General features: G+C 39.7%; 5 protein-coding genes across 6 annotated transcripts; 3 read left to right on the top strand and 2 right to left on the bottom strand.

Annotated features, from left to right (window-relative positions):
• Nucleotides 1-1,666: 1,666 nt before the first annotated feature.
• Nucleotides 1,667-8,249, bottom strand: LOC135945661 (zinc finger protein 423-like). The gene is made up of 13 exons (XM_065493524.1): nt 7,944-8,249; nt 7,653-7,824; nt 7,451-7,594; nt 7,197-7,402; nt 7,024-7,114; nt 6,918-6,965; nt 6,743-6,811; nt 6,299-6,671; nt 6,162-6,224; nt 5,382-6,101; nt 3,596-4,305; nt 3,335-3,536; nt 1,667-3,279 (listed from the first exon to the last, which is right to left on the bottom strand). Exons 1-13 carry the CDS (start codon nt 8,040-8,042, stop codon nt 2,508-2,510), a joined length of 3,669 nt encoding a protein of 1,222 aa, XP_065349596.1. The 5' UTR covers nt 8,043-8,249; the 3' UTR covers nt 1,667-2,507.
• Nucleotides 8,250-8,266: 17 nt separating this feature from the next.
• Nucleotides 8,267-10,920, top strand: LOC135940349 (zinc finger protein 62 homolog). The gene is made up of 6 exons (XM_065485198.1): nt 8,267-8,421; nt 8,706-9,116; nt 9,176-9,377; nt 9,430-9,501; nt 9,557-10,021; nt 10,077-10,920. The coding sequence occupies exons 2-6, from the start codon at nt 8,780-8,782 to the stop codon at nt 10,840-10,842; spliced, it is 1,842 nt and encodes a 613-aa protein (XP_065341270.1). The 5' UTR covers nt 8,267-8,421; nt 8,706-8,779; the 3' UTR covers nt 10,843-10,920.
• A 752-nt stretch (nt 10,921-11,672) lies between these two features.
• Nucleotides 11,673-15,913, top strand: Dhx15 (DEAH-box helicase 15). Its single transcript, XM_065485090.1, has 13 exons — nt 11,673-11,840; nt 12,041-12,145; nt 12,219-12,359; nt 12,413-12,589; nt 12,719-12,878; nt 12,937-13,155; nt 13,210-13,464; nt 13,700-13,958; nt 14,019-14,210; nt 14,530-14,652; nt 15,106-15,296; nt 15,351-15,513; nt 15,600-15,913. Exons 1-13 carry the CDS (start codon nt 11,794-11,796, stop codon nt 15,725-15,727), a joined length of 2,160 nt encoding a protein of 719 aa, XP_065341162.1. The 5' UTR covers nt 11,673-11,793; the 3' UTR covers nt 15,728-15,913.
• Nucleotides 15,912-17,342, bottom strand: Roe1 (grpE protein homolog, mitochondrial Roe1). The gene is made up of 6 exons (XM_065485104.1): nt 17,204-17,342; nt 16,926-17,138; nt 16,724-16,871; nt 16,540-16,653; nt 16,281-16,484; nt 15,912-16,223 (listed from the first exon to the last, which is right to left on the bottom strand). The coding sequence occupies exons 2-6, from the start codon at nt 17,081-17,083 to the stop codon at nt 16,119-16,121; spliced, it is 729 nt and encodes a 242-aa protein (XP_065341176.1). The 5' UTR covers nt 17,084-17,138; nt 17,204-17,342; the 3' UTR covers nt 15,912-16,118.
• Nucleotides 17,343-19,674: 2,332 nt separating this feature from the next.
• On the top strand, nt 19,675-25,489 carry LOC135937865 (phospholipid-transporting ATPase IF). Of its 2 annotated transcripts, none has more exons than XM_065481173.1 (22): nt 19,675-19,804; nt 20,220-20,336; nt 20,402-20,491; nt 20,628-20,792; nt 20,854-21,006; nt 21,467-21,686; nt 21,745-21,826; nt 21,883-21,983; nt 22,042-22,164; nt 22,223-22,338; nt 22,390-22,551; nt 22,615-22,754; nt 22,808-22,914; nt 22,979-23,121; nt 23,172-23,554; nt 23,608-23,767; nt 23,830-23,932; nt 23,985-24,190; nt 24,255-24,441; nt 24,496-24,760; nt 24,817-24,988; nt 25,045-25,489. In XM_065481173.1, exons 1-22 carry the CDS (start codon nt 19,802-19,804, stop codon nt 25,147-25,149), a joined length of 3,303 nt encoding a protein of 1,100 aa, XP_065337245.1. In that variant the 5' UTR covers nt 19,675-19,801; the 3' UTR covers nt 25,150-25,489. The 2 variants fall into 2 exon arrangements, with proteins under 2 accessions (XP_065337245.1, XP_065337251.1); XM_065481179.1 differs by lacking the exon at nt 19,675-19,804 and adding an exon at nt 20,118-20,162.
• Nucleotides 25,490-25,757: the final 268 nt, after the last annotated feature.

Raw genomic sequence — 25,757 nt, 5'->3', positions numbered from 1 at the left:
CGGCCCAGACAGGGTGTAGTACAACACGATTCGCAGCCAGTGCAAAGTTGGATGAGAAAAAGTGGATGAGAGTGCTGGTGTCATTGTTGTGCGGCAAAAAGGGAGCCTTTGAAGACGCGTCATCTTTTTGCAGATATCGCTCATATTTCACCGCCTCTCGTGCATCGCTCTCAAAATAATTCTCTTCTTCCGCTCTTGTACTTCTCGTCTGCTACATTAGGCAAGCGCTGACTGACTCGATGGCAGACACGCTGAAAAAGGCTAATAGCTGCACCATTTGCATGTCTATTCCGCATCATTACTCGGCCAACGCGCACAATCGACTAAATGGCCGACCAAGATAATTGCGTCCGACCAAGTTTAGTTCCAGGCCCTTTTGTCCTCCCGCGAATTCCCCCTGCCCGCTTTATTGCGTAACGCGGCAATAAAGGTGGAATTTCATAACCTGTTTTAATGGCACTTTGGTGTATAACGCAGATTGCAACTATAGGCCAACACTAATCCTATAATAGGGCCTCGCCGATTATCTGCGCGGCGGTGCAGCTTCTAAATTATGCGTCTGCTTGCAAACAAAACACGCGTAGATTTTGAAATGCCGCAGTGGTTATTCAAAAGACAAAGGGACAGTGGGTAATAATTGCAGATTTTAAATATTACATTTTTCAAATTAAATTCGTATAAAGATGTAAGTAAAATTTGTAGAAAAAAATAATAATTGCTGGTTAATTTGCAACAGTTTCCTGAATATTTAAAATTGAAAATGGCTTTGCTAGCAATTAAAATTGACTTCTTAATTTAATTGCAGATTGCGGTACATGACAGCGTGTGCATATCCAATTTAACATTTTACGCGCCTGTGCAGTTCTTGTCATTTTATGCAATTGTTCGTGATTTTTCATTATTTTTCCCTATCTTAGTCTCTTAGCATGAATATCAAATAGGCATAAAAAGCTTCAGGGAAAATAAATATAATCTTTCCCGATGTTCGCACGTCCCCAAAATTTAGCCCCTCAAGGTATGGCAGGAGAAGAGCGTTTTCGAGTGCACGGCAAACATACATGTATACTCGCTCTCACTTTGCGGTATTAATAATTACGACTGCTCTCGGTGCGAGTGGGCGCACGCGTTGCAGCTGGCAACTCACGCACTTGAGCGCCACGTTGTGCACCTCACCGCGGGGGTTTGTAATAAAGCGACCGACCAGCAAACTTATTAATACATAAAATATAAAATACGGCAGCTTGCGACTGGAAAATCCGCCCCCGCCGCCGCCGTATCAATGCAGTCATGTTCTCCCCGTGCAGGGCGCACGCAAACAGTGTTAACGCGAATTCAGCCGCAGGCTACGTGTAGCGAGTGTGTACCTGGGTGCGGGAACAATGCGATGACGACGAACCCCCGCCGCGTTAACCAACACGCCAACCGCGCACAACCCCCGCAAAACAATAGCGCGTGCATTATTTAAATGGCAAGCAATACGCGACGACTGTCGAAACGAGCCCGCCTTGAGGTTCCCCGTTCCCCTAATTGTTTCGCGTGTGGTTGCGGCCGCACCGCAGTCATTTCATTTCCCAATGAGACGAGTCATGTCTGCAGTTGTCTGCCAGTTTAAATCATCAGTAAAGGGGCACTGCCTATTAAAGTCAATAAATTGACGTAAACTTAATTATTTGACAAAAATAGAAAAATGTAATTTTTTAATTAATTATTTACCATTCTTCCTCTACAAATCATAAAAGCACATATATAAATTTCGTCTATAAATTACATACAGAGAAGAATGGGCTGATGGACACTAGTATTTAATGAAAAAACGATCAATACAAATATATCTCACGCCGCGCTGAGCCCTACTATCACTTAATTGTTCATCACTTTCATATATTGTTGCCACAAGTGCACTCTGCAAAATGCAGAAGTCTTTCACGCAGCAGTCCTTGAGGGTTGGCGGCAGATCTTTCCATGGCTTAACCACTCGAAAGGAGAAGGATTTCTGACCGAAAGCACTCCTCACTGATGGCGGCTGCAGCCTTGGGTAACTGCTGCTTGCATGCATCGGCGCGCGATTGGAACTGGCATTATTTCAATAAGCCGCTTTGAACTTCACTATTATCGTATTCAACCAAATACAAATTAGCAGCTTGTCATATTGATCACGAGTCCACCAGTATTGACTTACAAAAAAATGAGTAGTTTACTACTGCAAGCTTACAGCTGATTGATACAAAAAATAGTAAGACATAAAAATATGTGAATTTTTTTGCATTTAAGTATCTGGTTTGGACAAATTTGGTTTAGATATTAGGCAAAGTTGGTACTTAACAAATTTCCAATTAAATTTTTGACATTAAAATTAGACAATGAAGTCCTTGGGTTACTATAGGGCATTATATATCTCTTTCAATGCAAAACAATCTCCTTATGAGCATTAAGCTTTATTTATTTTTTCAAATAATAAACATAGGTTATTGATACATCGACCATTCCATTTCTCTTCAGCTGTATTTTCAATTGGACTGTGCAGACTCACCATGGTGGTCGAGGGTCACTTCAGTTGACTTGTGGGTTCTGCTGATATGGAAATCAAGGGACTGCTTGGATGCCAAATGCCGAAGGCAAAAATCACACCTGAACCTTGTCACTCTCTCAAATAAATCTCCCTCGAGGCCAAGAGCCAAAATTTCATTTTGAGTGTGATCAGTCTCGACGTGCTGCTTGACCAATGCTGCCGTGGTGAAGTTAGCACTGCACACCAAGCAAATGAAACTGTGGTTATTGCGCATGTGAGTCATCATGTTGTCCTTTCTTTCAAACTCGGCAGGGCAGTGCTCGCAGGTCCACTTCTTGTTGAACAGGTGGTAACGGACATGCTCTATGATTCTGTCACGATTGGTGAAGGATTTGCCACAAAAGTCGCACGTCATAGAAGGCCCGTGCACGTTCAACACATGCCTCTGCATTTGCCCATCTGACTTGAATGATTTGTTTGGACACATGGGGCATGGGAATGCCTTTGGTAAGTGCTTGATCATGTGCCTTTTCAGTTCAACTTTCATTACACTATCTCCGCAAACCTCACAGATCGTATTGTTTTCCATCCTGTGCTTTTTTAAGTGTCTGTTGAATGTGTTCATGGGGGAAGATTCAAAGGAGTCACCACACAGACCACAAACTTTGCGATGGAACTCTTCATGGCGTTTAGACATGTGTATTCGAGCCTTCATGTAGGTTGAGAACTGTTCATCACAGTAGTGGCACTTTTCTTCATTAGCAGGAGCGCTGAAAAAAAATTAGCTTCAGTTAAACATATTAAAAAACAATTTAAACTAATTACCACGATTCACCCTGATTGTCAGAGTCTTGAGAATTACTAATCCACAGAAAGTTTGGGCCATCTGCTTTGGTCACGGTCGTCTCGGTGAAAATCTTAGGGAGTTTCTTATATTCGACTTCCTCGTCCTCGCTGTCACTTTTACCATTGTTTTCCCATTCCATATCTTGCACATTCATGGTCTCATCCTCAGCTTGATTTGCACCTAATGAATAAATTTAATGAATGAATGGCGGTTAACTTCAATGTTTTTGTTTCTTGTACCTGACGTTGATGTAAATGTTTCTTCAGTCCCTGCGATTCCTTTCAAGTCAATATCATCAGGAATCTCAGACTCAGTCTTCTTCACTCTTGACTTGGACAAATTCACAGAGCCCAAATCAATCTTGACTGGTTCCGTTTTAGTTTTTGCAGAAGGTCTAATGGCTTTAACAGCTTTGCGTTTCGTCTCACAGGCTATTGACTCAGTCTGCCTTTTGGCATTCTTGGCAATGATCATGTTAGCCTTTTTGCAGGTTCTGGAAAGCAGGGTTGTCATTGATCTCCGTGAGGCGGGGCTTTGAGATTCATAAAATCCAGTGTTCCCTTGTTCATCAATCCAGGAAAGGAGCACTGATCTGATTTGAGCGCACTTCAAGCACTTAATTTTTAACTCTGATTTGAAAACGTTTCGTTTGTCCTCCAGACAGTTCCTCAGGGACAGAGGTTCGTCGCAATACTGGCACCATAGTTTAACTGCAAGCAGGTTTAAATCCACAAGGCGAACTCCAGGAGTGAAGAATTTAGGAATGTTTCCATCATCACCCAAGCGGTCTTTCTTCACAAGACCTTTGGGTTTGCGGCTGGAAGGCTTTTTTTTATTTTTCTTCGAAATAAATCTGCCTTTATTGGATCGAAAAATAATCCCTCCATTGAAGCCAATAATTGGCTTGTACAAATGTTGTCCTTTATCTTCGTTCATTTTGGCAAGTTTCCTGTAACAAGTTTATGAAACAAATAATGAATTTGATATCTAGATATATGCATACACACAAAGTCTAAGCTTTTGTGCTGGTTGGATAAAATAATATGTATATACGTACATAATGATGTATGGAAAAGCTTCAGTTCTCGCCGACTTTACCGTTTACATACACGCATCAAATCTGTTGTCCTTATACTAATAACATTGAAAGGCGAAAACAGTAACTCGGCGAGAACTGTCACGTTTCCATATTATTATATAAAATATCAATAGAGAAGTGACATAATTAGCAGCTAAAAAGTACATATTTGAATTTAAAATTAACAAATAACAAAATTTAGAAATTTAAATTTCGTACATAATAATAATAATATTATATTTTTATGATACGAGATACATACATATGTATTTACATTATATAATGTACCTTCAATGTGTTGACAGATTCTGTAATCAGTCATCAGTCTTAAGAATTTTTAAGATTTAAGCCTAGTCTGCTTGAACCAGGCGGGCTTGAAACGTTAAGTAACGAAATCACAAGCAGATCACAAGCTTCCTCAGCTTCCTCTCTTTTAAAAATACACGAACACTATACACGATTTTTGCTTTGTTTACTTCTCGCCACGCAAGCGCGTTTTAACCAGGTTTTAACGGCAGTTCAGCTGAGGGCGGGTTCACTTTTAAATTTTGAATTTTTTGCTCTTTCGATCTTTGTGTAATTACAAATTGTCTTTCCTTCCTTCCTTTTCGTAATTTTTTCATTTTGAAAATGAAGAAAGAACTGGAGAGTATACATCGAGGATTAATGGGCTATGTTTGCATTTATGAATAAAAATCTTCCTTAAGTCCGACACAGAATAAAAATATTATTAGAAAATTTCAATTCACATTTTAGCATTTTGTTTCCTGTTTGAATTTGTTAAGAACATGAGAGGTGGTAATATTCAAATAAATGTAAGTTTATTAGATATCAATAATGACTTTATTATCAGGTAACAAAAATAAAATTGTTTGATAGGCAAGTTTTTGTGGGCACTGCAGTTATTTATTTGAAGTCTAAGCTTTCCAAGAACCTTTTGGTTCGATCACAATTCAGTGGTTACAATATGACTGAAGTCTGGGCCTACGTGACTGAGCATGTGCTGATGGATATTGGACCAGCCTTCGATGGTTTCACAGCAAGTGTCACACTTGTACGTCAGCCCATGATTCATCATGTGCACTGTGAGGTGTTGTTGGCTCTCGAGTACTTTCATACAATCTGGACACTGAAACACCTGTTGAACAGGCTCCACACTCACTGGCTGGTTCAGATCTTCCAGCACTTTAATTGTGAACAATGGAGACTCATTTTGACTGGTTTCGTAAACAACCTGAGTGGACATAAAGTCGGTGCTCATTTTGAAAGCCTCAAGATGCATGACATGCTCGTCGCCAGTGTTTCCAGTTTCTTGCAGACTATGACCCAGCATATGGGTCGCCAGTACATCTTCATTGTCCACACTCTCAGAACAAACAGGGCACTGAATTTTATCGCTCTCCGCAGCATCTGACAAGTGCTTGGCACAGTGAGTTTCATAGTTTTTCTTGGTCACAAACTGCTTGTCACAAAATGTACACTGGTGAGCAGCTTTCATGTGATTCCACATGTGTTGATAAAAGGACTTTTTGCTTCCAAGCTTATTGCGGCACAAGCCGCAAATCCAAAGATTGTACTCAGGATGCACATTCTTCATGTGCCGACTGCGCAATAAAGTGTTTGGGAACCATTCATCACAGTAGTAGCACTTATCATTCTTCTCAAGACTGAAAATCGAGATATTGTCGAGTTAGATAAAAACTACATTACACAAGATGTAAATTTACCATGGCAGTTTTTTCACAGCAGACTCAGCTTCCACGTCTCGCTTCCTCTTCTTCTTCAATTTCCTGGCAAATTAAGATCAGAAGATTTCACTTTAAGTTCTATATAATTTTATGTTTTAATTTAGGAGTCAACTTACGGTGGCTTCTCAGACTTTGGCATGAACAGTCTTGAAGGCAAAAACTGCCAGTCAGAAATTTTGCAGTCTCTTCTAGTCCTCACATTTCTGCCGGACTGGATTGCTTGCTCAGTTACTTTCTGGAATTCTTCTTCCTCCAGGTCGGAGTCCTTCCAACTCTCAGCATCGCTGTGAGATTCCTTAGGTTTATTATTTAATTCCTCAATATCATCATCATCATCATCATCATAATATAAAACTTCTTCAGTGTCATCAGGTTCAGGTGTTTCCGATCCAGGTGGAGCACCGCAGCGACAGGATTGGTTGCGACTACAAATTTTAGCCTCATTTTCACATGGGAGCATTTCTGGAGTTGTCTCTGGTAATTTTGCACCTGCTCATACGATGCCATGATTGTCCAGTTACCATAATGTCTGGTATCATTAATTGCTAGTTTATGCTTACGAGAAACGTGTTGTATTTTTTTCTTCAACCTCTCTATTTCCATTTTAGGAGTATTAGCTGGTGGTTTATCTATGGGAAGATTTCCAATCATAATATATAGCTTAATAATAAAATGTACCAAAATAATTTTGCTTTGTTTGATGTGCATGCATCACTAATAAACAATATTATTTACCAAGCGCATAGGGACATCCAGGGATGTACTCAGCCCAATCCCATTTGCCTGTCAAATGAAAATATCTTAGCAAATAAAACGAGTAATGTTGGCAAAAAGTACTGACCACATCTCCACAGTCTTAGTCTCAGCAAATGAGGAAGGACGTTTACTTTGAGCTGGAGAGGTCGAACATTTGGATCAACAAAATCTGCTGCCTGCAAAGAAGTCATGTTATTGCAAGTGAAAATAATATATAAAATACTTTAATTAAGATGATCTATATAAATCACGGTTTACATCAAAATGATCCTCACAGAAGCAGACTCTAGAGTAATACGTCTTTGGCGAATAATAGTCATATGTCCATCTGAGCCTCAAATATACTTCAGTTCTGATGACCATGATTGAAGAAATGGAGAATAGCTGTTTGTGAGGGTACCTCTGCCTGCACACTGGAACTTCGCAGTAGTCATTTTTTGACTTCAAAATCTTTGCCCTTGGAACTGAATTTTCATGAGTTAACAATATTCTTCTAAAATACTGGTACAAACCTTGATCAGGCACTTGTTCCTGATTATCAGAATCGTTTTTAGGTTTTTCAGTTTTGCAATAACTTTGTAATATGCCTTGAAGTGAGCCTTCAGCTGGGGGTATTTCTTTGCAATAGCAGTGCTCTTGTACAACAATATGATTAGCTGAGATAAAATTATCATTTTTACATTCAATGGAATTTTAAATAATATTGTATATTACCAGACTCTGTGTGAGTTGTAGATAGTTCTGGGACCTTTGCACTAGTACCCTCACTCGCACTGGATCCTGCGAGCTTCTTGCGAGGAAAGACTATAACAACTTTAACTTGGGCATTAGGCTGCGATGTCTTCAAGCTCTCGTTCTCCTCATTCTCCTTTTCTATATCACCATTCTGTTGCAGGATGTAATTTTTTTAATTTGTATTTTCAATACATGCACAAAAAACATACAAAATTCTATGAACAATACCATACATATGTATGCATTAATTTTTAATGTACATAATCATACCTTCTCATTATGGACACACTTTTCAGCTTCATTCCCACCACTTGAGGAGTGCTCATTGCTTGAATCTCGTAATTCTCGAAGCGTTGTATTGTGGGACATTTTGTAGCAATAATGTTCATAGACTCAGACTGTCTGAAGAATTTTCCACTCGCCGCGACTCTTAACGACAGCCAGAGACAGAGAACACTTCTGTTCGATCTATTCAGATCTACTCACGTTGGTTCACGTCTGGCTCTGTTTCACGTTGTCGAAGATGTTTCATGATGTGTTTTGTTTACATTCATTCCTGCATTGGGAATCCGCGACCGCGAATCGTCGACGCAGTGCCGCGCAGTGCTACTCCCCGGGACACGCCCACCCACCTGGTGACTCGAAAAATAACAAAAAGATCGTAGATATCAGGACTTGGCCGGATGACACCAAACTGGACCGGGAAGTAGACTGACCGCACCACACACGAACATCTCAAATAGATTATGTAATTATTGATAAACTCTTGAAACTATCTCCTATTTTTTTAAAGATATTTTGATGTGCTAAATTAGGTATCTCCACATACATATGTATGTATATTATACGTATAACTTTTTGGTTCATTTTTTACAATTTTTTGCTATCATACACAATATAGATATGTAATTATCTTTTTTTGAAAATGAGTCCAAGGCTAGATTGATTCCCTTGTTCTCTTATTTTATTTCATTATGTTTATTCAACGTCGTCCTCTTTTTCCATGAATATAATTTAAATTTGGTTTTACAGTTCTTCAAAAGCAGCAAGCGCATCAAAGGTGCGGCTATAATTATTCGATAAGGAAACCTGAAGGCTATGAGAAAATGGAAGAGGAAACAACTGACTTTGTGTCATTTCTCGCAAAACGCGAAAGAAATAAGGTTTCCCAACAGAGTCTACTATCACAGCGGCACTATTTCACAAACTCTGTTTGTCTTGTAAATTTAAACCATCTCTCCGATGCCCTGTGGTGCAATTCCTGCAGCGTACCCCTGTCTCTTCGGCACTGCACGCAAGAAAAGCCTTTCAGGAACTCGTATGTGTTGAAGATCAAGTGTTGGCGGTGTCAAAATCTAAATGACGTATTTCTTTTTGCTGACACTGTTGACGTCAAACCATCAAGTCACGATGATTTCCCAGCCAGTGAAACTGCTCAAAATCGTAATTATTTTTTTTCTCGGCTTTAATCTATTTTCTAAAACAAACTGTGTTTATTTTAGATTCTACCAATCAAACAGTCCCGAAGAATTGCGTGGTTATAAACTCAATAAACCAGCAGACTCGTAGGGGTCATCCTCCTGGTAAGAGTAGAGGATCTCAGAAATTGCAAAAAACTAGAGAGTCAAAAAGACTCAAATTGGATGAGAAGGATATAATTGATACCAAATTGGAAGCAGGCCTTACCAGCAATGATGATAAAAAGTAAGCTATATATTATAAATTATTTGCTTTTAATAAAATGCTTCATAAACAGTGAATCAAGAAAAAGTGTGGATGGAGGTGATGAGACATTTGATCCAGAGGAAGCTGAAAATGATGCTGCAAAGTATTATAAATTTAACCCCTTTGTTATTCAAACTAATTGGAATTTTAATTTTCAGTAAAATTCCTCAACAATGCTCATATTGCCCTATGCAGTTCAATGAAAAGAAGGCTCACGCGAAACACATGAAAAATGAGCATCCAGAGGTTAGGTCATTCTTTTGTGACATGTGCTCTGAAGAATTTACAACCATCTACTTCCTTCGAAAACACAAAATGGAATCTCATTTGCCGGAGGACTCTCCAAAGTGTGACACTTGTGGCAAAGCCTTTCTCACACTAGATCTTCTCAACGCACACAAATTAAGACACTTGCCCAAAGAGGCCCGGCAGTTCAAATGCAACCGTTGCTCAAAAAAGTTCTTTGAAGCTAAACGACTAAAGGTGCACATGCTGCGATTCCACGCGAAAAGCAAGCGTGAATTCAAATGCGCCCACTGCCCGCGGAACTACGAAACCAAGCCCAAACTCTTGAGGCACATCGTGGAGCACGTTCAAGACGACATATTCGCCATCAAGCACGGGTATGGTGTAAAGTTAAGTACTTAATAATGTAATTCTAATTTATTTAATTCTCAGACATGAATTCTCCCGTTGGAAATGTGAATACTGTGACAAAATATTCAAGAATATGGGCCGCCAATTAGTGCACATGCGTGAATGCCACCCGGAGTTCAAAGAGTTTATCTGCGGCTGGTGCGGCGAGAAGTGCACAAATAACAAGTCATTCCAAAAGCACAGGCGCATGAACCACAGAACCGACTCATTATATGTGTGTGATGAGTGTGGCAAGCCTGCACTTAACCCCAAGAAATTGGAATTGCACAAACTGACTCATCGCTCTGGCAATGAAGGGAGGGAGTTTTTGTGTTCATTTTGTCCCCGTGCGTTTGCCGAGAACAGTTCCTTGGTGGATCACATAAAACGGTTCCATGTGATTACCACCTACTACTGCGCGAACTGTCCAAAGACTTTCAAGATGAAGTTCAACATCAGAAGGCACATGCAGCTTCATACAGGGGAATTTAAGCATTCTTGCCAGTATTGCGGAGCCAACTTTGTGGCTGCTGATGGTCGAGATCATCACATCAGAAATTGTCACCGATTCATGTGTGTTATTTGCTCTTCGATTTTTCCTACAAAAGACGAAGTGTTAGTGCACAGAATCAAAGAACACTCGGACGTGGGGAGGGCTCGTGAAGGAGATCAAATATTTGAGAAAATTACTGATTACAATTGTGATGTTTGCTGCAGGTATTTATCTTCCAAGCAAGCACTAAACACGCATCTGAGAACACACACTAAGAGGAAAGCAAAAAGTGAATTATTGCTATCCACAGATTAATACCAGTGTAAAATAAATTGTTCACTTGATTTCCCATCATTTTTCCTCTACTTTTAATAAAAATTTAATTCCATGAAAGCTATAAATTTTAATAATTAAAAAATATTTTGATTTAATAGATTTTTTGAGTAGACATCAATTTGTCCTGGTCCCGGTAAAATTGCACAACGTTCAACAAACACCCAAAATTAAAATTGTCGAATTATTGATTGTTGACCTTTTCTTGCAACAAGGAAATTCACGTTTGGTTGTTGAAAGTTGTGCAATTTTACCGGGACCAGGATGAATTTTACAGATTATTTAAGTTTTTTTAGTAACCATGATGAATGCTAATAGATGCATATATCTACAACTATGAAATTAATGCTAAGAGAAAAATTGGAAAAAATAAAGTTAAGGTAAGCGTGGTAAGTGAAGAAAATTGAAAATAAAAATGAAAATAACGGAAAATAAAAATTTAGTCCTTTCTATGTTCAAAAATTAGAATTGGCATTCATACTCGTTGCTTAAATCTTCCTCAAACTTTAATTTATTTTTTTTACCATTATTTGTATTACACAGCGGTACAAAAATCGAAGCTTCACCATTTCTGTCCGCGCATTTACAAATGAGTCTCAAATAACAAAATATTAATATCAATAAATTTAATTCTAATATTATAACAGCTATGGTGCATTTTTTCACTGAATATTGAATCTGCGTTCTTTATCTTTGTCATCTTTATGGTGGTAATGAGTTGCAGAATTTTGCCGCTCTTTTCACTTAATTTTTAAGTTCGAGAGATGGCGCTGATGGTAACTGAAAGCAAAAAGCAACCCATTGAAAAGATACGCCATCTTTGTTGCGGTGTTTTGGCATTGGTAATAGAGATGTTCTGGTTTTAATTTTTCACAAATTAGTTTTACTCAAAAGCGTATATATTGAAAGTAGACCTGCCAAAACAATTTCAAAATGTCGAAGCGTAGATTGGATATAGGAGATCCGTATGTCCGCCGAACGTAAGTCCTACTTTTTTTTGTTTTCATTACGCAGACATGCCGCTTTGCAATGCATGCTTCGTAGAAAAGAAACCAATAATTAAATAATTAATTTAAATTTAAAAATTGCTCTACTCTTATTCAATATATGAATATCTTGTTATTTAATTTAAGGTTCAGTAAATGAATCATGTAATGTGATTGATTTTATCGTTTGGCAGGGACATGAAAGAAGGCGGTCCGACATCTAGTAAAAAAACAGCCGTTCTGTTACCAACTATTATGGCACCAAAAAATCCATACACCGGATTGCCATTCACTCCTAAGTATGTTATTTGATCAGTCGTTATAATATGCTCAATATGTAAACTCACCAATAATTAAACATGGTCGTGTTAGGTATAATGAGCTGCTCCGGAAAAGGATGACTCTTCCTGTGTGGGAGTACAAAGAAAAGTTCATGCAGCTGCTAAGAGACAACCAATCAATCGTCCTTGTGGGTGAAACTGGCTCAGGAAAAACAACACAAATTCCTCAATGGTAGCCTGCGCTTTTTATTGCTTTTTAGTTCACTTAAATAATGTGAATTGAAGGTGTGTGGAGTTCTCAAGGGCCAACGGCAAAAAGAGCGTTGCGTGCACACAGCCCAGGAGAGTTGCAGCGATGTCTGTAGCCCAACGTGTGTCTGAAGAAATGGATGTTTGCCTTGGCCAGGAAGTGGGCTACAGCATTCGTTTCGAAGATTGCTCTTCAGCCAAAACAATCTTGAAGTATGCTATTATTATAACTTGTTTATTCTCATCTAGTCTTAATACAAATATAGTATAATAATTCAAAGTCAAACAAAACTGAACGACTTAATGACTGAATTTAAATTAATGGCTTGCTTTTAACTCTAGATACATGACAGACGGTATGTTGCTCAGAGAGGGAATGTCAGACCCTATGCTGGACAATTACCAAGTGATCCTTCTTGACGAAGCTCACGAGAGAACATTGGCTACAGACATCTTGATGGGTGTATTGAAAGAGGTTATCAAGCAGAGGCAAGATCTCAAGGTTTGTCTCTGCGCTGAAGGAGAAATGCCCTAACTCATAAGATGATTCCGTCTTGCAGTTAGTTGTCATGTCAGCCACCCTGGATGCTGGCAAGTTCCAGCAGTACTTTGACCATGCTCCTCTGATGAACGTCCCTGGGCGAACGCACCCTGTCGAGATTTTCTACACGCCTGAGCCTGAGCGCGATTATCTGGAAGCAGCCATCCGAACCGTCATTCAGATTCACATGTGCGAAGAAATAGCAGGAGACGTCCTCCTATTCTTAACTGGCCAGGAAGTGAGTGTTCCCTTTATTTTTTTGTTGGGGTAGAATGTAACAATCTGTCATCAGGAAATCGAGGAAGCATGCAAAAGAATCAACAGAGAAATAGACAATCTCGGCCCAGAAGTTGGCGAACTCAAATGCATTCCCCTTTACTCCACTCTGCCCCCAAATCTACAGCAAAGAATTTTTGAGGCTGCCCCTCCACCAAAAGCAAATGGGGCAATTGGCAGGAAAATTGTCGTTTCTACAAACATTGCTGAGACTTCTTTGACCATTGATGGAGTTGTCTTTGTCATCGACCCTGGTTTTGCAAAGCAAAAGGTATGTGACCGCCTTACTGAGTTCTCTACACATAATAAATCGTTAAATATTTCAAAATGATTTATTTGTGGTTTCAAAAATAGTATTTTCCAAAGTTATTTTCTATATTATGTATTATGTTCTTTTTTATTATTTTGACCTGCATATCTATTTAAAAAAATTGTAGACCTGCAGGATTTTTGCAGTGTATAATATTTAATGGATTTTTATCTCTTATTAATTTTCTAAAATTAAGGTCTACAATCCGAGGATCAGAGTGGAATCTCTTCTCGTTTCCCCAATCAGCAAAGCCAGTGCTCAGCAGCGCGCTGGTCGAGCTGGTCGTACCAGGCCTGGCAAGTGCTTCAGACTCTACACAGAAAAGGCATTCAAGCAGGAGATGCAGGACAACACCTATCCTGAAATTCTGCGCTCCAACTTGGGTTCTGTTGTGTTGCAGTTGAAAAAATTGGGTATTGACGATTTAGTTCACTTTGACTTCATGGATCCACCTGGTAATTTAGCTCGTTAGTTTATATGTGAGAGTTCTAAAGTATATGTGTTTGTTTGACCAGCTCCTGAAACCTTGATGAGGGCTCTTGAGCTGTTGAACTACCTAGCCGCATTGGACGACGACGGAAACCTAACAGAGCTGGGCGCCATCATGGCCGAATTCCCGCTGGACCCTCAACTAGCAAAAATGTTGATAGCAAGCTGTCAGTTCAACTGCTCTAATGAAATCCTCTCCATCACGGCCATGCTCTCAGGTATCACTCTCTCTAATTATCCCTTTGGCTATGGTCAGACAAACGCGTTGGCAAGCCAAAATATATATTCACATTCTTTATTTCTAAGTAGATAGATTGATAAGGGAGCAAAAGTTCGCTTCAATGTGCGCGAGTAACTATCTACTAAAGAATATAAATGAAATGGCTTGTCGACGCACTGACTAGAAGCAGGTTGCCTAGGTGTAACCGGTATCATGATCCACCAACAACCACATCTCCTTGATTGCAACACGTGAACTAAACGTGAGGGGCGTTGGGCTCTGCTGCCCTCTTCTCCTCCTTCTTCTCCCATGTTTAGTCCCTCAGTGCTTTGTCAGGCCAAACGAAGCGAAGAAGGCTGCCGACGACGCCAAGATGCGCTTTGCACACATTGACGGAGACCATCTCACCCTGCTTAACGTCTACCACGCCTTCAAACAAAGTAAGGAACGCAACTCAAACTTTTGAATTTCCAGCTAGCTATTACTTTCAGGGCTCTTCAATTTTGATATGCGCAAAAATGCACAACTGGTTTTTGCGCTATTAGTATTAAATATTCATTATTTTTTACACATTTGCTTAGGAAACAATACGGAAATTCTTTCAGATGCGGTGGGTTTTTCTAAAGATTTTGATTTCTTTTCATAACTTGGAGACTCCATAAAAATTAAATCATTCTGCTTTGGCCTTTTAGTTTAAAAAAAATCTGAAATTTTCAAATGCGAATCGTCAAGCATGTGAACAATTTATTATTTTATATTCATTTGTCATACTATTTTTTCTCTTAAAATGGACTATTCCAAAAATGAAATGATGCAACTAATTATTCCATTTTTAATGAACAGAGTGCTAGTTTGGTGTTTTCCCATAATCTAATTCTAAATTAAATTTGTAGACATGGAAGACGCTCAGTGGTGCTATGACAACTTTGTCAACTACCGCTCCCTAAAGTCTGCTGATAACGTTAGACAGCAGCTTTCCAGAATCATGGACCGGTTCAACCTGAAAAGAACCTCAACCGATTTTACATCTAAGGACTATTATGTCAATATTAGAAAAGCTCTTGTCAGTGGCTTCTTCATGCAGGTACTATTTATAGAAAATCATCTCTTTTGCAGTTTTCCTTCAACTTCATTTCAGGTTGCCCACCTGGAGAGAACTGGACATTATCTGACCATCAAGGACAACCAGATTGTCCAATTGCACCCATCGACTTGCCTGGACCATAAACCTGATTGGGTTATCTATAATGAGTTTGTTCTCACAACCAAAAACTACATTCGCACAGTTACAGATATCAAAGGTGAGTTTTACCCATTTTACCATTGTGACGCTTTGGGTATGATCTTACAACGATTTGTGGTAAATTAATTTGTATTTTATTTTTAGCTGATTGGCTGTTAAAAGTTGCGCCGCAGTACTATGAACTAAGTAACTTCCCGCAGTGTGAGGCTAAACGCCAGTTGGAGCAGATTCAGGCGCGTCTGGAGAGCAGACAGTTCACAGAGGGCTTCTAAATTAAATCATCCTATCGCGCTTGTCATCAGCTGTTGTGCCAGTAGCGACCTTTGCTTTTTTAATATCACAACATTGCGGTCTGTGCTGCGATTTTTGGTGTAGTTTGAAATATATGGTTTTGGACGAATATGTGGCACTTTTATAATTCCAAGGAATTTGGCTGTAATAAATATTCAAAACACCTATGTTTCTGACTCTTTAATTAACAAAATATTTTATTATTTTACATTAAACCAAGTTCGAAGGTTACTGGTGTAGAGAAGGTTGCAGCATATTAAATGACAACAAGCATGCTGCTACTTTTGAACAACCAACTGGCCATTGATTGCAGTCTAGTCTCAAAAGCCAAATCAATACCCTTCTATCAGGTTTTGAATATGCGAAATCATATTATTTAGCAACTCCAACAAGGGCAGGGCGTATCACTCGATCGCTCAATTTGTAGCCGATTTTGGAAACCGCAACAACTGTGCCAGCCTCTTTATTTTCTACCTCCTGAAAAATCCAATCAAGTAAAAGAGCCTTTTGTGGCAACAAGATTAAGTATCATACTTGTTGGAAAAGTGCTTCGTGCAGGTTGGGATTGAACTTTTCGCCCAACGGATCGACAACTTCAACGCCATACTTTTTGAAAACCTTCTGCAGTGATGATGAAACCATCGTCAATCCAACATGCAAGTTCTTCAAGTGAATGTTATTCTCAGTGACTTGGTCCTTGGGTGTGCTTTCAAGAGCAGTTTGTAAGACGTCAGAAAACTGAAAGAGCGTCAAATTGAGACATTTTCATGGTTGAAGATTAAAGCTGTATTACCTCCAACAGATCTTTAACTAAATTTTGGATTCCATAGATTTTTGCCTCGTCGACCTGCTTCCTCATTCGATTGAGCGTGTTCTGGTTTTCAGCAAGAGCTCGCATGTATTTGTCCTGTAAAAAAGCATCTCTTAGTAAACAAAATCATTCAATTGTCGTGCCAGTGAGAAAAAATAGAATTTACCTGAAATTCTGCACTCTTTTTCCTCTCCTCCTCCAATTCATCGTTAAGCTTTTTCAGTTCTAAATGCTCTGGGCTGGTTTCTTTTTCAGCAGCTTTTTCTGCTGATCCAGAAGAGCACATCCACCTCGTTTTCTCCACTAGAGTTGAGCTGAAATATTAAAAATGATTAGTTTTCAGATTATGGTGCTCCGCTAAATCAAACCTTGGAAACCTGAGTGTCCTTGATCCTCCAGCGATTGTGCCATAAAGGTGCGACCCAGCAGACAATCTGACGGTTGTTTTCTGCAAGGAGCAGAGAGGAGAACAGCCGCTGGCTTTTGAGCTAATGCCCAGAAGTGTCCTGACCACCGTCACTCTCATCACTGCGTTTTTTAAGTTTAGCGAGTTTAATTTTCCCTTTAATAGCTCAGGAAAACTGCAAGCATAAATTCATGATTCCAATTTGATGAATTTCAAATTATTTAAATGAATTGAGTTCACCTTATTGATACTTTAAAGGTAGATTTTGGTTAGGTTTGGGAAGTTTCATCAGCTGCATTAATTTTCCATGCGTGCTGCTCTGCAGACAGACCTAAGGGGGCGTGGCACTCTATTGTGAAGCATTCACTTGTTTAAATTTAGCTAAAAGAGCGCGATGGAATTATCGAATGCTGAATCGCACGCGGATGCATGATTGTGTATGATGTGCAAGGTTGTATATTAAACTTTTGGATTTGGCTGCTCGATCCATCCGATCCGATGATGCTTTCGCTCAAATTGATTTGTTCAGCATGAGAATGAGCAATAATTAAATTAAACTCACCTTAATATGAGCTGGAGTCGTAATAAAGGGATGAAGGACTTTCCCAGAAAGTCCAGAATGGATCAGGAATTGTGGGATTAGAAGGGGGTGCACATTTTACAACTCGCTTTTTATTTATACATATTTTATTATTTGATGCGCAGGTTTGAATTTTTGAATTTGTATCATGTTCTGAGCGAACGATTTCACGTAAAGAAAGAAATACACTCTATGAAATATACATTCTCAAATAGTAGCTTACCAGGAATGAACCCGAGACGTTTTAGATATTGGCGGAACTGTTGAATAGCCTTTCTGATGTGAACTTAAATTTTTTTGACAATTCCAGCAACTTTCGAAGATTTTGAAGAAAATTGTAAAAATTTCCAATTTCCTATTTTTTACGTTTTTTTATAAGCAGACCAAAACAGCTTTTTTATTTTTTACTACCTAATAACTAAATATTAAAATTAATTAATGAAATCAAAATTTTTCCCAGCAATGACACAATTGAAGCTACATGACCTCTTCAAGACTGCTTAGAAACTTTTAAATTTAAAGCATAATAACAAACCGTAGTCGAGTTAATAGCCACCAATTTCCTAGCACAAGTCTATTCGGAACTTTTCCGGAACGTAAAAAAATACTCATCATCAAACGATTCCATCTTGTCAATAGTAGAGTTTTATACTTATAAAATATCACCACGATTCAATGAAAACCGGCTTCACAATTCCTTTTTTAACGATTTCCCATGTTAAATCCCTTATGTATTTTACTCACATAGTTATCCCGTTTCAATTTCAATGAAATTCACACAATTTGATAAGTAGTACGTGCCCTTCAAAATAAACATTAATTTAAAGTGCGATTTTCATGTGTGCTTATTTGATAATATTTTAACATTAGAGCCGCAGCTTGAAAATCACTAAGCGGGAATGTATTTTTTCACGGTTGCCTGGATTTTTAATACATCGCAAACTGCATTAGATAAAAAATTGATGACTTTTAGGATTATATTAACTATTGGATACTACATGAGTTCAATAATTTCCCCAAAACTTAAACGGTGAACCGTGAAATTTTGCTTCTTAGTTCTAAATAAGCGGATTAATTCAGAATGAATAAATTATGAGAGGAAAATTAAATAACTTAAATGCTCTCGCACTTGTACACTACGAGACCTTGCTATATTATGTTTTCTTGTATATATTTCTCAGTATAATGGCAAAAAAACTAATTACCATAGAAGCCCTGAGCGGCAAACAAGTTTATTTTCTCAGATAGTGAAGTTTGCTTCTTGATTTTTCATTTGAAAAATATAAATATGAATGACATAATCTAGCCCAGCTAGGATTTTTTTTTAATTTTCATTATTTAAACTGGGTCAGATGCCTATCCCATTCTAAAATGATTGTTTGTACACATTATAAAATTATAAAATAATTGTTGGATTGTGTAAATTGTTAATTTAATAATTATGTGAATTTTAAGATCTATCCGAATCTTATATTCAAGAAAGCAAATAAAACTTAATTACAGGTACTGTTCAACATTCTAACTAACAAACCATTAGCATTAAAATGAAAAATATAGTTTGGAACAAAATATTCATATAAAAAAGTGATGATTTATAATTATAGGGCTAATTGGTTGGCAATTATCGTGACTCATTTTTTGCGAACATTAAAATGTCGAGCCGCTTAAAAAAAAATCAGTTCTTTCCATTTGCTGTGTACGCAGGGAGTGGTAAATTAAACCTCTTTTGCAATTTAAAGGAAATCCGAGAGCTGGTCTTTATTACCCTGTGGCTACTTCAATAATGTAAAATTACCAGCAATAAAACTATAATCTTGTTCGCTAATTGGTGCAATTGCACCTGCACTGTGCATGATCATCTCTGTTTGCAATATGTACTTTGTTCTGGCCGAAAAGGATTCGTTCGCGGGGTGTAATTTCAGGCAAATTGACTTTTATCTTTATGGAGGGGGTCTAGTTAAGCAACATCTTTTTGTTCTCTTGTGGAATGCCGCTGATATTAATTGCCTTGTTCAATTCACGAAATGCCACATTGAAGGCAAGCGCCTCGTCGAGGTTAAAAATTGCAACTTTATTGGATGACACCTTATCAAAGACAGTATAATTATAGGCGGGCCATTGAATGCGCCAAGGGCTGTAAAAATAAACTAATGGCGATGAATTTTCCACTCCTGTGACGCGTAGGTCCAGGGCCACAACCGAGGAAATATGTAGACATCTCTTAGGACGTTTGTGTCACTTCGTCAGCAGCTCTCGCCATGGTAAGATGGGACGGAAGAGTTCCACTCCAACCTTAAGATCATTTAGGCCCTATTGTCTCTGACATTTTGGATAATTTTCTACAAAGCATATAATTTTTTTATCCTAAGTCGCTGTATTTTTGCAACTTTTTTGGCATAGTATGATAAGATTGACGGACGTGTTACCTTGTGGACATAACTTTATCAGATTTATTCTAAGCGTTTTCGTAACACGCCCTTTTAAAAAACAAACAGCAATTTCGCAGCGTGCACTAATGCTTTTCCGCGTTATACCTGGCTCGCAGTGCGTTGTTACGAGTTCCGCAGCGCGGCTTGCCGCACTCGTTGCATGTTTTCTTGGCGGAGGAAACTCTCATTTGTCCGCGAACGCACCTAATTTAACCACCGATGACCGTAACGTTTTTTCTGTTCGCAGGGGAACAAAAGCTCCAGTGGGACTGAGGCGAGGAAACTCTTCATCAACAGCCCCGATGACCCGGTCACGGTGCAGACGCACAAAAAATTTCCGAAAAATAGGATTGTCACGTCAAGGGTAAGCGTCCTATTCGGTTGAGAGGAAATTTTCAGCAGACACTGACAATACATTTTAATTTACAGTACAACGTTTTGACGTTCGTGCCACTGAACTTGTTCGAACAATTTCAAAGGATAGCGAATTTCTATTTCCTATGTATGGCCATAACGCAGGTAAGTTATTTTTAAGAGAGAGAATATCATTTTTTATTAAATCATAACCAACAAGCGGAAAATCTGCACTTCAGAGATATCATGAAATAAAAACTAGATTATTTTTTAAATTTATATATGATTATTTTCTGCGCAGCAACTTATTGACAGCCCTGTGGACCCGACGACAAGTTTGATTCCTTTGGTATACGTGGTGCTCTTGACGGCGCTCAAACAGGGCTATGAGGACTTCCTTCGGCACAAGGCGGATCGGCAGGTGAACAATGCGCCGGTGATCGTCGTAAGAAATGGAAAGGAAGAGGTAAGGCGAATGTTCTTTCGTTTTGAAAAATACACAATCAAATTATTTGAAACATATTCAGACCGTGAAAGCCTGCGATTTACGAGTCGGGGAGATAGTGAAAATCTTGGACGAACAGCCTGTGCCTTGTGACATCCTTTTGATTTCCAGCAGCGACGACGCAGGAATTTGCTATGTGACTACGGCTAACTTGGACGGCGAAACCAACCTGAAAGTGAGTTCTGTGGGCAATTCTTATTTTTTTAAAGTCAATTTAAACACGAGAAATCTTGTTGTTTGCATGAGAAATCTGACATCTCACTTGCTGACAAACTAAACATTGGCTTTGATAATACGCTCTGTGTTTTCAATGCCATTTTCCGTGGTGCACTTTGAGCTTGCTCAGTGCGACTTACTGGAAGTCAATGAATCACTAAAACACTGCAAACATTGTATTATGAAATCGATCGGCTCCGCCTGTAATCTCTAAAAAAGCCGCTTTTATTTGCTAAAAGACAATAAAATGTTCATTTATGGCTATCCAGCGCGTCATTGTCATAATCCTTTGAGGCGTTCGTTGCTATTTCTGGCGTTTACTGCATTCGAACTTTAATTGTTACATAAAGAGAGCAATATAATTTCTGCAATCACACTAAAGTTTATTGGTATAATGACTTGAATTACTGTTTCTTTAGACCATGAAATGCCCGCGGTCGCTGAGAAACTATCGGACGTTGTCCCAGCTGGAGAAGTTCAAGGGACGGGTCGAGTGCGATCCACCGGCTGTTGACCTCTACTCATACCATGGAAAGGTAGAGACTCTGTCGGGCGAGAAAAAAGGCGACGCCGAGGCATTGGAAGCAGACAATCTGTTGCTGCGTGGCTCCAAAGTTAAAAACACCCAATACGTTTACGGTAAAAACAGGAAATCAAACTAAAAAAGGGTATATTAGAATTTTTATTTTCTATACAGGTGCCGTCATTTATACCGGTCAGCACACAAAGTTGGCTATGAACTCGAAGCCACCCAAGAAGAAGTTTTCGACTGTTGAAAAGTGAGCCGAATTTTTTGCTATTAAATAGGATAAAAAAAATTGTAAACTCTTTGCAGAACGGTGAACAGGTTTCTGATTTTCCTCCTATCCGTCCTTGTCTTCGAGGTGGCGCTCTGCAGTGGGCTGAAATACGGCCTTGAGGCGACGCGGGCTTTTGGTAAAGCAACCAATTAGGCAACTTAGATCAGTGCGATGTAATTGGGTGTTTTTTTCAGACATGCACACACAGTACATGCCACCAAGGCCGGTGGTGGAGGGTGGCCGGATTGTTGAAGACATTTTCTCATTCGTCGTAATTTTCAATTACATTATTCCTATATCGCTCTACGTGACTATGGGTATGATTTGTTTAAAGTTTAAAATGAAGGATTAGACCGACAAATTGGTTATATTTAGAACTGCAAAAGTTCATTGGGAGTGTGTTCTTTGGATGGGATTTGGCTATGTACTCTGAGGACTTGGACGAAATTGCAATTTGCAACACTTCCGATCTGAACGAAGAGCTTGGTCAGGTAAAACAATCCTTTTTGTATACTGTCGCAGAAATTCTAACGCTTGGCTAGGTCGAGTATTTGTTCACAGACAAAACTGGCACGCTGACCGAAAACGATATGGTGTTCAGAAGATGCTCAATTAACACACAGTGCTATGAAGAATTGAGTGGAAACTTGAGACGATATGACGAGTACAACTCTGACCCCGTGAAAACCATGTTTAACCTTGCCGTGAGTTCTTGCACTGACACAATGAGAGTGATCCTTAATAATTTTAATTGCTGTGTGAAACAGCCCGAGGTGGAGTTTTTCTTTTTCACTCTGGCCACGTGCCACTCGGTGCAAGTTGCCCAGGACCAGGTCAAAGGCACTTCGAACTTGGAATATCAAGCCTCTAGCCCTGACGAAAAGGCGCTGGTCGAGGTGGCCCAGAGGTAAATTGGAGCTGAAACTGTTTCAAGCGCCGCATTTAATTGTTTAACAATAGGTGTGGTGCGCAGTATACAGGTGAGATAACGGAGCAGTTGATGATCAAGATGGGAGACGGCAGAAACGTAAAAGTCAAGCGGCTGGAGACAATTGATTTTACTTCAGGTAATACAGATAAATCGTAATAAAGCGTGGATCATTATCAATAAAACGATAAAATTCTTTCCAGAACGCAAAAGGATGACGGTTGTGATTGAGGACGACAAAGGACAGATTTGGATCTTTTGCAAGGGGGCAGAATCAATTGTAGCGCCCCTTTGCACGAGCGGCCCGATTGAAAAAACACTCGAACACGTTGGAGATTTTGCAGTCGTAAGATTTGCTTTGTCGAATCTTTCCCGATTACTGAATCGAAATTGCAGCTGGGTCTGAGAACCCTTGTGATTGCCCGACGAGCCGTGAGCAAAGAGGAATGGAACAGTTTGAACAAAAGTCTGCAAGATGCCAGACAGATGGTGGGAGAAAACCGAGCAGCAGCTGTGAGGGCGGCAAATGAGGCCATCGAACAGAACCTGGAGCTGATTGGAGCCACTGGTGTTGAGGACAGACTGCAACCTGGAGTTTCTGAAACGCTGGAGAGTCTCGGCATTGCCGGAATCAAGGTTTGGGTACTGACAGGGGACAAGGTGGAGACCGCCATCAACGTGAGCCTCTCTTGCAAACATCTCAAGCCAGAGACTGTTCAGCTCATGCTTGTCGAGCAGAAGAGCAGCAAACATTGCATCGATGAGCTTGAAAACCATAAGTTCGTTTTAATGAGGAAATTGATGTTGAAAATCATCACAATTCTTTTTGAAGGAGACAAATCTTGAGCGACCCGCGGAGGAGTTACAGTCTAATCATTGATGGATCAAGCTTGGCAATGACCCTGACGGACGGACCTGAGCTTCTGCAAGAAGTTGGTTCAATGTGTGCCACGGTTTTGGCGTGTCGTCTGTCTCCCCTTCAGAAGTCCGAGGTAAGTCACATGTCTAACTAAAATTAACACTTTCATCTGATGAGCCATTGAAATAAATGCAGGTCGTGCAATTAATGAAAGGGTCAAAGGATCGTCCGACGACTTCTGCCATTGGGGACGGCGCCAATGACGTGTCCATGATTCAGGAGGCGCATGTCGGAATTGGTTAGTGCATAAATAAGCTGTTATAGTTTAGTTTTAAACAAAATTTGTGCAGGCGTGGTCGGAAAAGAAGGCAGGCAGGCTGTGCTCAGCTCAGACTTCGCGATTCCTCGATTCCAGCACCTCAGGCGTGCCTTTTTGGTCCACGGTCACTGGTACTACCGCAGAGCAGCATTATTGGTCGAGTATTTCTTCTACAAGAACATCGCATACGTCACACCGCAAGTGTTTTTCCAATTTTTCAACTACTTCTCGACCACGGTAAGAACACGCTCACACCAGCATCGCATTATTTTTAACGCGCCTAATCATTCATTATCCACAGGCGCTTTACGACGGATTCTACATTACTTTGTACAACGTAACATTCACCTTCTTGCCTGTTGTTATCTTCGGAATTACTGAACAAGATTTGAGCGCCGACACTCTCCTCGCACACCCAGAAAATTATTTAAAGCACCGGAAAAACAGTTTGATGACTTGGCCCAAATTCTTGCTTTGGGTCTCATTAGGTGAGCCCCATTTTGCAATAAAAAAGTAAAAATACTGAAATTCAATTGGAATAGGGTTCTGGCATGCGGTTTGCAGTTACTTCGGAACTATGGGTTACTTGCAAGTTAACAGCACTGCACTCAACGGGGATGGTTCCGACGCGGGTCTTTGGATTATCGGCACTGTGTGCATGCACAACGTTGTTATGATAGTCAATTTAAAAATCATGCTCGCTAGTCGCTTCTGGACTCTGCCGCTTTTCGGCAGCGTTCTTCTTTGCATGATCATACTTTTCACGGGTTGTGTTATTCTCTACTGTTACTTGCCGGGATTTGCTCTGTAAGTAGTTATTTATTGTTAAAATAGTAGAACTGTAAATGATGAATTTATTTAAGTGGCGGCCGGAATACCGACAAGCTTTGGGGCTACATTGTGCTAATGGAGTCTCCCAACTTCTGGCTTTTAACTTTGGTGATCGTCACCGCTGCATTGATACCCGATTTCACGATTGAAGCATGGCAGCAAATGGTTCCGGACGGAACGTTCACACTGAGCAACGTGAAAAAGGTAATTGAGCATCGTAGCGAGAAACCGCATCTGTTTGAATGATGATTGTTATTCAGATGTTAAAAATCGGCGGAATGAAGAGCAATCTTATGTACAACTCTGCATCGAGAAAATTTAGCGTAACAAAGAGCGGGAAGAGTGACTACAACACTTATTTTTGAATGAAGCGTGAATCGAACGACTGCGATCAACTGAGGAACAAAAACGCGCAATTTTCACCAAGCAGCGAGAACTCTCTCGATCAGCAAAATAATTGTGTACAAAGCTAACACAGCAATGAGGAAACGTCCGAGAGCAGGATGTTTCGAACCAACCAACAATCGCGCTCTACGTCGCCATATTTTTAACTTTTACTTATTTATTTTGTACGCTTAAGGAAAAAAATAGAAGGTAACATTTTCAAGGATACAGTTTCCTTGATCGTCAGCAATATTTTTGTATTCTAATATCTATTAAATGCCGATGATCTAAATAAAGAAAAGTGATACTAGTATAGTGAGAGAGACGTGTGTGTTGAATTTCTATTCCTATCTCCATGCCAGGATTAATTTATGAAAAGCATAAAGGAAGCAGAAAGGCGTGGTGGAAAGTGCGTCCGTCTGCCGTGCCTGCCAGGGACCGGCTTGCTCGCACACAATGACCTTGATTAAAAAGAAACATAAGACGACTACTAGGTCACCGCGAGCACCGACCTGTTCGCAAATCGGGCCCTGCGGGCCCAGAGGGGGCTGTCGGCGGCAGCCCTTGCGGGCTCGCCGTTGGCCAATGG

Source organism: Cloeon dipterum, chromosome 1, assembly GCF_949628265.1.
Source record: "Cloeon dipterum chromosome 1, ieCloDipt1.1, whole genome shotgun sequence".
Taxonomy (NCBI): Eukaryota; Metazoa; Arthropoda; class Insecta; order Ephemeroptera; family Baetidae; genus Cloeon; species Cloeon dipterum.
The sequence above is the reverse complement of the archived record's forward strand: the minus strand, read 5'-3'. Positions and strand labels throughout refer to the sequence as shown.